The sequence below is a fragment of the Crocodylus siamensis genome, chromosome 11, assembly GCF_052110815.1.
Source record: "Crocodylus siamensis isolate JL-2025a chromosome 11, ASM5211081v1, whole genome shotgun sequence".
Lineage (NCBI taxonomy): Eukaryota > Metazoa > Chordata > Crocodylia > Crocodylidae > Crocodylus > Crocodylus siamensis.
Window position 1 is genome coordinate 52148461 of NC_143405.1, and position 10885 is coordinate 52159345.

Below are 10885 nucleotides of genomic sequence, written 5' to 3' on the forward strand. Positions count from 1 at the left end.
ACAAAATACAAGTCAGGTTAAAGAGGGTTGTTGTAATGTATAGCCAAGCTTCGTTTCTCCTGAAATTAAAACCCGCCGCAGCCATAAAGTTATGTTTAGGTGGATCAGCTCTAGCAGTCATAAAGTTTTGCTAAAAATAGGTTTAAAAGCTTATTTAGTACCTATAGCACATGCTCTTCATTATACCTTTCAAGGAAAGGGGTCCATACGTAAACAACACCAGCTTAACTGTGTACAGCATTTTCATTGTGTTGTGCAAGGAACAGGGTACAGTACAATTGTGCATGAAATTCTCTGTTTCAGTATGTTCTCTTTACTGCACAGTCTCAGCAATTAGGTGCTTTTAGAGGCTATGGTTGATGCCCATTCACCCTTTGGGCTCTAGCTGTCCTTGAATCATTCAGGTCAAGAATGGTGTATGGCTATTTAACTCCTTTGAATGGACCAATACCTATAAAACTGGATAAAATTCCACATTTCCCAACACTAGTTCTCCTTGTCTTCACCTCAAGGAAAACTGATCTCACAGACACTGGCACCTTGTCTGGGGGTGTGATCCAAGGGGAGGTAAGCCAGCAGGAAATTAAATGGAGATGTGAAAGGACATGGATCAATAGAAATGTGCAACTCTTATAAGGCAAGTGGATATGACGAATCAGGAGGGGCTAACTGTCACCACTGGGATCACAGTCACAGGGTGCGATATAAGTGTGCCTTCAGAGTTTCTCCCTGTTTAACAGCAGTCTTCCCAACCTAGGACTTCTCTACCTTAACTAGCACCTTCCTAGACATCATAGAGGCTGTTTGTGTTCTGCCTTAGATTAGCCAGGGTGAGGGAGAGTGGTAGGCCTTTCAGATGGGTGATCTCTCTCACGGTGTGCAAGGCAAGTCCTGGGTGAGAATACTGGCACATGCTTTTGGGAACCTGCAAAAACATTAAAAAAAGGGCAGAGTCAAGAACAGTGAATCGCTTCAACTCTGCAATACTCAAGACTAATCAGGAGTTACCTTCATGTTAAGCCTTTTATTTGGGCCTGGACACTTGTCAGAAAGCGTCTTTCCAAAATTCTGCTCGATGCTTTGGTTCAGCCTTTTTCCCAGAGCTTCATAAAAGCAGCTGCCAACAATTAATCCACGTAATAGCACAAAAGGCCAAAGAGGCTGGAATAAATCCCTGTCTTAAAAAGACAGCAGAGAAGACAGAACTTCCATTTTTAAAGTTCTGTTTGACCGACCAGTGCAAAGTTCAGTACATCAACCATAGATGGACAATGGGCTGATTTGGTCCTGCTGGAATCTGCATCTAGGATGCAACAGTGTCTACAAATTCAAACCTGAGGGTTAGGTCCTATTTGTAAAGAGAAGGAGCTACCAGGCAAGAGAGGCTAAAATTTGCCTTCCCAGCCATACACTTTCTGGAAACCAGGGGCAAAATATAGGCCTACACATGCTTCTAGCTGCTTGTTTGTAGACGTCCTATCAGTCAGCCTCAACAGGGCAGAAAGACCTGTAATCAACACTGGAGAGAAGAGTTACTGAGCATTTTACAGAAACATTCTTACCTGTCTTGGAAGGAAGTATGGAGCATCTGTTTCTACAATTATTCTGTTCAAAGGGATTTTCCTAACAGTCTCTCTTGCTTCAGCGGCAGATGAATAGGTCAGCAATGCAGTGAATCCCACCGAAAGATTTGGGAAATGCTTTAGTAATGGCTCCAAGACATTGTAACTGCCAGTAAAACAGTGCCTAAAGGTTAAGAAAGTGTTGGTTATTCTCCAAGGTAAAAACTGTCAGTTCTGAAAAAAGGTGACAGAGAGGCCAAACAAGATTACATAGTAAGGATCCAAAGAATCCCGTTTGTGCGTTTATGTATTTATTCTATAAATCCCATTTCAAGTCTCAGTGTTCCAGGGGAATGGATTCCATCAGCCACAGACTTCTCATTTTGCTATTCCCTGCAATAGAATTCTGGTTGCATTTGTGATTTGTACAAGTTTGATTTTTTCTTAAAATAACCAAGCAAACTTTTTAGCATAAAAGAAATGCAATTGCTCTAAAGAAACGTTATTTGGCTGGAGGGGCACTGAAATGAGTGGTGGTATCCTCTAGAGGACCACACTTCCCTCCCTCCCTCCCTCCCTCCCTCTCTCTCTCTTCGCCCTCACCCTGCAACCTGATCTCCACCCCACCCAGAGCTGCAGCACACCCCAATGCCCACCCTGCCTAGAGCTGCAGCATGCCCCGATTCACACCCCACCCAGAACTTGCTGGCTGCATCCGCAGCTTACGCCAGCACCCTCCCGATGTTGTGGAAGCAGCCTTGGGCAGGCACTGGCATCAGCTATGAATGTGGCCAGCAGTTTCCAGGTGGGGACTGGGATGTTCCCACCTGAACTGGGGCTGCAGCATGCCCAGTTCCCTACCCCACCCAGAACCTGCCAGCCACATCCACAGCTTATGCTAGCACCCACCCAGCCCACTGGAAGCAGCCCCTGGCAGGTGCCAGCATCAGCTGTGAACATGGCCAGCGGGTTCCTGGTGGGGGATCAGGGCATCTGCCCAGGTCCACAGCTAACACTACTGTATCAGTGCTGGGCAGAAGCAGTCCTGCCAGCCTGACCAGCACTACAGAAACAGCTATGCCCACCCAGCACCATGCAGCAGCTGGAGCTACTAGCTGTCTATGGGCTGGATCCTGTGAATTTGTGGCCACCTGCCTGTGGACCAGGTACAATCAGTTGGTAGAATGGATTCAGCCTACAGACTGTATTTTTCCCACCCCGCCAGTCTAAAGGGAATAAATCACTTCTACATATCTTAATTTAAAAATTACTAAAATCAAAATGGATTAGAGAAAAAAAATGTTTCCTCTCCTCACAGATTTTTTTACTTTCACTCTGTTTTCAGTTTCCACTCCCCGCTCAAAGTCACATTCTTCTGTGTAAGTGAGGGAAGAAAACCTATTAAAAACCTAGTCAAATTTCTACATATTTGATTGTCATTTTATTCATGGCAGTATTAATGATTACCAATACTGAATCAACAGCGTTTTTTAATATAGCGAAGAGAGCTAGCTACCTGTGTATCTTGTAGTCACTGGGCACAAACTTTTTCATGATCTTCAACAGATCATCATCTGCCTCTCTGCAATGTATTACCAAAGGTTTCCGTAAGGACACCGCCAGTTGTAGTTGCCTTTGAAATACCTGAATAAAAAATAAAGTCAGAATTAAGACGGCCTAAAGTTTTACTGGAATTATTATAATAGAAAATACGGAGGCCAGGGAGACAGAAGGGAGCACTTTCTTGAACTCTGTTGATTTCTAGTAAATCTACGTTTTAAGTCAGGACCTTATCAGAGATGGCACAGAGGTATGATGGCAATGGGTGGATGAAATTTCAATCATTCTGTTCTTTTAATAGAAATTTAAATTCCCTGAACCCAACCAAGTTACATCTACACTTTCAGATACGCTTCCCCACAACTGCCATCCTTATTTAACAGATGGCACAACTGAGGTGCAGAAGTGTTACCTGACCTGCCCAAGCTTCTTAAGGAAAGCACAAGCAGCTGGGATGCAAACTGATTGTTCTTGATTTTCACTGTTGTCCATTTAATCATGTTGCTCCCCTGCTATGTTATAGGGCACTTTATCCAGATATCCAGGTATTGGCATCTTACTCATGGCCCAATTCACACAACGCTATCATGGTTTTCTCCTACCCTAAAGGCAATGTAAGGCTATAAAGCTATCCTACCATATATATGGGGAAGAAAGGGCTTGAAATTCACAGGCAGAACTTAGAAATAAGCACAAATAATTTAATAAACTAGAAATTCAGCTCCTTACTTTATGCTGCGTGGATACATCTGTAGAACACTTATAAGAATAATCCAGTCCCATTTCTCCAAAGGCAATAGCTTTAGGGTGCCGCATGGCCTGTAGGAGGCTTCTTTCGTGAAATTCAGTGTAGTAACGTGCAAAGTGTGGATGACAGCCAAATGCTCCCCAAACCATGTCTTCTTTTAACAAGTCCTCCCACAAAGAGTCCCTCAGAGTGCGAGGGTCACAGAAGTCAGTTATACAGCCTTGAAATTCTTTGGGAAAGGAGCTGTGGTAAATCCCTCTAAACTTTGCAAAGGTCCCCTTAAAAGACAGCTTGGAATACAGCATATCCAGATGGCAATGGGTATCAACAAAGCCCTCCTCCAAATATTTGGGCAGCTTATCAGGCACTTCCTTGTTCACGTATTCATTACTAAAAGAATCTGACAGTCGGACTCTACGGACAATGGGAGCACGGGATCCCACTTCCTCCCTAGATCGTCTACTTCTTTCCCTGCAGACCACAGAAGAATCATAGGAACGTGATCTCCAATGTCCACCTTCAACTGGTGACTCTACATCTTCAGATACATTGAAAGAAGCATTTGTTGCAAGTTCTACAGAAATGTCACAGAGAGAATTGGTACCTGAGCCAGTTAGACAGGAAGTATCCTGGCTGGGGCTTGAAAATGAACAACACTCAGGTGCTTTGGGACTAATTGTCCAGCGCCTGACAGAGTCACCCAACATGCAACTATTCACATTAGTAGGATATGTTAAATCATCACTTAAAGTTCGCGAAGTCTCCAAAATTTTTGGACTATTAAGCTGTGGAAGTGAATCCTCCTGGGAGAATCTGGCCAAAGATTCTACATCTTCCACATCAGACCAATCGCTTCCTACAGATGGGTCCTTCTCTGGCATTTTTTGCTGTTCAAACTGTAAACCAAAAGGCAAAAATCACAATAGATCAACAAAATAAACTTAATTTTGTGGACAGTGAATTGCAAGAATATCAATTAGGGCCCCACTATGTATTCAGATTAAAGCTGGATAAAAATCAGCTATAGAATTGTTACATTTTTTTGTGATGATTACTTTGCATGTGTGGCTGGTCTAAACGTATTGCGCAATTAACCAATTAGTTGTATGATAATTACTTTGCACATATGGCCAGCCTTACTTGGCACGTGTGGCCAGTCAAATTTATTGCACGATTAACCAGTTAACTGCATTAATATGCATAACACATAGCAGAGCCCTTAGACACTTAACTTTATAGACCTTTTAGACATTATAGCTGTAATTTACCAAGAACACAGCAATTCCAATATGCACATCAGTTTCAGGGTAGACTAACATATCTAGGGTAGAGGCCTAGAAGAATGGGTAAAAAAGGGGCAGCAGAAACTTCTTTCCTTTCTTGTGTCCTTGTAACAAGGTATTTAACATAATTCACAGATTCACTGGAACCTGATAGGGCCATGCTGCAAGCGCTTCCACTATGTCCTCAAACTTGTGACCTCTGGGCTGTCAACTGTGCACTGAAATATACTGACAATCTTTAACTACTGTACCTTATCACTGCCTAATGCAGAGAGGTATACTTTGCCTTGAGTTCAGCTACTCTGGTGCCTGGAATTTTTCCAGCAGAAGATAACTAACTCATCCAGCAACTGATAAACTAAGAAAAGATGCCTTTTGCGCAACCGTAACTCTTTGTTGTCTATATCTTCATAATCAGCATTTCAGACTTCTACATTGCTTAGACTACATTAATGTAGAAGACAACTAACTACAGGATTACACATAATATGACAGGGTATCAACTAAGGCATGCTGGACTCTGTGCATTACATGGCAGCATAGCTAAACTTCACTGCATGCTAACAAGGGTTACCTTCCAAACCTGTACTGAGTCAAATAAGTGTCTCTACAGTCACATTCTTTATGTATAGAGGAAATGGAGGATATAGCCCTTGATTTCTATCCTAGTGGCACTATTATCTAGTGGACAAATCGAGACACATTTTCAGCAGTGGTCACTTATTAGATTGCACCCTGTTGAAAGAGTTCTTTATTTTGTCAGAACTTTTATTTTGCTCATTTAAAATTTTAGCTAGCAATATCTCCAATCCCATGCCGATGTGTCTTACTCAAGAAACATTATTTCACAGCTCAACATGTGCACTCTCACCTCAAGGCCATCTTCTGAACTCGAAGAGGACTCATCAACAAATACCAGCTTCGAAGGGGGTTCTGCAATAACCGTCCTCTTGAAAGTCACAGGCTCTTTCCTGGGGTCACTCAAAATGACAACTGACCTAGCACAACTACTTTCATCTGTGGCAGTTTTCTGTCCATCTAAATCTAGTGGGAGACGCTGGTCTTCTTCAACTCTTGGAGCTGTACAGAAGCTTCTTGAATTGCCACCCAACTGGCAAGGCTTTTTTCCATGGTCAGGGCTTTCAGTCTTAACTTCATCTGATGGAGGTGCTGCCCTTCTGGGCTGTTGGTTTATCAATTGCCCAAACACACCCTGGAGAGCCTTAAGATATATTACTGTTGATCCTTGGTCTCTCATTCTCTTTTTCCTGTGACTTACAGTCTCCTCTTCCTCTGAAGCACCCTTACTTTCAGTCCTTGGTGCCAAGTTACAGTCTGCATCATCCTTGGATTTATTCTCAATCTGTGTAATAAATGAAAAAACTATATTACTCAGTTGTTCGTTAAATACCAAGTCATTTTATCAATCACAAAGCATTTATGATTGAGGAGTACTGGACTAAGAATTCCTCTCAGTTTATGACAGAGGTGACTAACGTGAATTCAGGGAAGCTAATGGATCTGGCATCTGATGGAACGTCCCCAGACCTATAGTTTGGAGACTACACCTACAAAAATCACAATCTGCTTCTTTTTCTGAAAAAAGATGTGCAGCCTTTTGGCTTCTGGATAACTGCAAAACCAGCCTAGTGGGCAAAAGCAGAAGTACCTCTCTGGAAGAGGATTACTTCTCGCCATTGCCCCTCTATACACCATGTACTCTTTTTAGCCGAAACACTTTTGAAGAACTTTTTATTAAATCCCTAGGAGCCAGTTCTCCCCATTACATTTTCATTTCGCTCCTTTCTGCAAACTCAGGGGACCACTACATGCTACACATTCCTCCAGGGGGCTGTTACTCCCATCTCCTTCAGCATGTTTTGCCTTTGGGGTAACACCACCGGGGTTTCTAAATTAGCTTGTCCTAGTGAAGCCACAATGATACTATTTGGAACGCTGCATCTGATGAAGTGAACTTGGGTCCACAAAAGCTTGTGCTCTACATACCCGCCCTACGCGTATATTTGCATGTACACACATATAGTATATATATGCGCATGTACACACCCCCACACCATGCATATGCACATGCCTATACACATGCACACACGCCACACATGCACATGCCTATCCACATGCACATGCGCCACATATGCACGTGCCTATGTAGGTATGTATTTTCAGGTGTACACACACACTGTAGCACAATGGTGGGCAAAACAGAGCCTGCAGGTCGGATCCAGCCCACCAAATGGTTGTATTGAGCCCATTAGCAGCTGGTGAACTTAGCCAAATAATTACCCATATACTATATATACGTGTGTGAGTATGTGTGTATGTATGCACACACATATTATGTGCGTGGCACCACACACACACACATTCCTCACAGGGAAACATGTCTGAGCTGCAGCAGAGTTTGCCCATCTGGGATAGACCTCATCAGCCCTCTCTGGACACCCAGATGTGACGATCACCGAAGACAACCATCCCCAACTGCCAGGCACTGCTGAGGAAGTCACCCCCCCCCCATACATACATACATACACACACACGCACGCGCTACATATACGTATGTGCAGTATGTATATGTGGGTATGTGTGTGTGTGTATACAGACACTTACATACACACACTTATGCACGCGGGTGCATGTATACGTGTATATGCAGCAGCATCCATATGTGTGCGCGCATGCACTCTCACACGCACGGCTCCTGTGTACGTGTACACACACACACGCGCGCGCACACACACACACACACACACACGCCCGAAGCGACCTATCCGGGCGGCTCTCGGCTCCCGCCGCACGACCGCCCCGTGGGGGCAGCGCGGGCCCTGCAACCGCCCGCCGGCAGCAGCGCTGGGCGCGGGGCGGGCGGCAAGTACCTGCGGGCCCCGCTCCCGGCTCGGCCGCCCCCATCGCGGGGCGCTGCTGCCGCCGTCCGCGGGCTCCCCGGGGCCGCCGGGCCGGGCGCGCTTGCGCTGGGCGCTGGGCGAGCCGCGGGCCCCGCGCCGCCCCTCCATCCCGCCGCCTCGCGCTCGCGCTCGCGCTCCGGCTCCGCTCGGGGGGGGGCGGGGCGCGGTCGCTGGCCCCGGGTTGGGCAGGGGGGCGGTCACGTGCGGTGGGCGGGGCAACGGCCGCCCCTCCCGCGCCCGGGGTGAGAGATGCAGCCTCAGCCTGCTGCCGAGCGGCCTCGGTGTGCGGTTCAGTCACGCGTCCCCTCGCGTGCTGCGCTCCGTGACCGCGGGTCGACATTTCGCCTCCGCTCGCAGACGCCTCGTGCCGGGCGCTTTCCGCTTCCCATTCCCTGCCGTGTTTGGGGAACTCCAGCCTGCTCCAGGGACGGGCCGCAGAAGGCTCATGACAGCATAGCGAAGGCTGTAGGAATTAAAAGCCGTGGCAGAGGTGATATCGCTTATTAGATCAACTAGATATTTGCAAAAAAGAAAAAAAAAAGTCTTTATTTGTAAGGTTTTGGGTGCTGGCAGCACTCATCAGGCATAGGGGATTGCAAAGGTGGTAAAAGTTTTCCTAGGGAGAAATGAAAATTCATATTGAAGGCTACAAGGTTTGCTAAGAAAAGACGGTGCCTAGCGGTTACTCGCTCACTTATTGCCACTGTTAACTTACGTTGTCCTGAGCGTGGTAGTACATATTTTCCCTGCAGTGTAAAAACCACCTTACAGGGTGCGTCTACATGCGAAATGAACGTGTGGCAATAAACTCTGGTGCGTCTTGTGCAGGAGTTTATTGCTCGCCCTGGTTACATGTACACCCTAGAAGCGCAGCACACTGAGCTGGATCGAGCAGCCCCAGGGGTCAGCCTGCCAGCCTGGGCCATTGGCAATGCATAGGGGGGGGTGTGAGGGGGCATGTGCCCCCCTTCAAATTTCCCCCTGGAAATGGGGGTGATGGGAGAAACACCGGCATGACCCCCTTGTGCTGACACAAGCGCTGATAGCAAAACCAGACATGCCGGCAGAAGTGCCACTAGCACTTCTGGTTTCACTGCTGGCCCCCGGAGTCACCGACCAGCAGCTGGTGCCCCCCCAGAATCAGGAGGCACCAGTCGCCTATGCCTGGGGCTGATCTGACCCAGCTGGCTGGGGCAATAGGGTGTTCCAGTGCAGGGGTAGCCAGCAGGCAGGCAGCCCCTTCACTAAAGCACCATCATGCCCCACCCAGCTCCATCAGTGTCTATATGTGTGTTGTGGCATGAACGACATGTGCCTTCGGAGGCTGGTGGGGTATGGCAACTGCCTGCAGGCAGCAGCGGCAGTGTAGGTGGTGGAGGCATGGTGGCAGTGAGCGGGGAGCTCCCGCAGGTGTCCGTGGCAGTATTGGCAGTGAGGAGGGTGGCAAGTGCCAACAGGTGGTCGGCGACCACTCACAGATGCGGCAGGAATGGCCAGTGGTGATCAGTGACCACCTGCAGACTCCACAGGCGCTGCCGGCAGCACTGGCGGTGCTTCTTTTGGGGGGTGCGTTGCCAATCTCAGGAGGCACGTGTACCTAGTGCACTCCCTCTAAGCGTCACCAATGTGTTGCAGTGCACTGCATAATGCCACCATAGAATAATACTTGTGTTTACAAGTACTAACCTATGGTGGAGTTAATTTTCCAATGGCCTAATAGGGCTACATGTATAGACACTGAGCGCATTTATACAGGTGATCCAGGAGTTGGTGGGGGGCCGGGGGGGAGAGGGACTTTAATTAGATCACCTGGAGCTTGTGTCCCCATGCTGAAAAATGGGGGTAGGGGTGCTAAAGCTCATGGGTAATTCCCATGCTCCAGCAGACTCAATTGAGTGTGCTCCAATGCACTGAAATTATTGTGTATCAGAGCAGCCCCACTGCTCACGTATAGGTGCCCTGAGACTTCACTGCAGAGCTAATTAGGCAACTCCGCAGTAAATGTCTCATGTAGATGTGTCCACGGGGAACAGATACTGAAATACAACTACTCCTTGCTTAACGTCATAGTTATGTTCTTGAAAAATGCAACTTCAAGTAAAACAATGTTAAGGGAATCCAGTTGTGTCACTGTAGTTACCTACTAGCAGGCGGTGGCCAAACAACGTTATAACTGAACGTCAACTTTAAACGAGCATGTTCTCTAATAGATCAGCTGCATAATAATGAAACAATGTTAACTGGAACAACATTAAGTGAGTAGTACGTTTACATGCAGGTATGCTCCAGTTGAAGAATTAGGCTTAAATGTTTAGTTCATTGATAACCAGCACCACTAATCATAAATGAATGTTTTATGTAGTTCAATTGCCCATGAGGGGGGTACCCTGATTGTGTTGTAAGACTCTACAACATATTTGTGTTTCTCACCCTGCAGAATTCATAACCAGTTTCTAAAGCAAGGCAAATTATGATGGTATAATTTATAATGCAAAGTTTGGCTCTTAACAGTTGAGAGGTTGTATAATGTGCACCCATTCTACCATTGCCCAAGGAAAAAAATTCTAGCTTGTTGTAAGATGTATGTTTCCTGACCCGAGTTTCATTTTAAGATGCAAAATGTTCTGGTATAAAAGACACATGAGATAGCTGGCTGCTTTTCTGATGCACAGTGGGCACGTCTACATGAGATGCTTTACTGCACAGTAGAGCTAATTACTGGCAGTAAGCAGCTGTGCCTACATGTGCAGAAGGGCTCCCCCCACATTTTATTTGTAAATGTAGCAATTTACCATAACAACATTATAAGGC

At 46.4% G+C, this 10885-nt stretch overlaps 1 protein-coding gene across 1 annotated transcript; it reads right to left on the reverse strand.

Moving 5' to 3' along the window:
• Positions 1-73: 73 nt before the first annotated feature.
• On the reverse strand, positions 74-8227 carry TATDN2 (TatD DNase domain containing 2). Its single transcript, XM_090021977.1, has 6 exons — positions 8045-8227; positions 6025-6516; positions 3852-4766; positions 3079-3206; positions 1563-1746; positions 74-925 (listed from the first exon to the last, which is right to left on the reverse strand). The coding sequence occupies exons 1-6, from the start codon at positions 8180-8182 to the stop codon at positions 785-787; spliced, it is 1998 nt and encodes a 665-aa protein (XP_089878103.1). The 5' UTR covers positions 8183-8227; the 3' UTR covers positions 74-784.
• Positions 8228-10885: the final 2658 nt, after the last annotated feature.

Bases quoted from the DNA above. Each gene is read 5' to 3' on its own strand.
- TATDN2 (XM_090021977.1), bottom strand. From the start codon at position 8,182: ATGGAGGGGCGGCGCGGGGCCCGCGGCTCGCCCAGCGCCCAGCGCAAG. The intron at 3,207-3,851 runs GTAAGGAGCTGA...TTTTTTATTCAG, and splicing joins ATGTATCCACGCAGCATAAA to GTATTTCAAAGGCAACTACA. The intron at 1,747-3,078 runs GTAGCTAGCTCT...CTTAACCTTTAG, and splicing joins AGTGACTACAAGATACACAG to GCACTGTTTTACTGGCAGTT.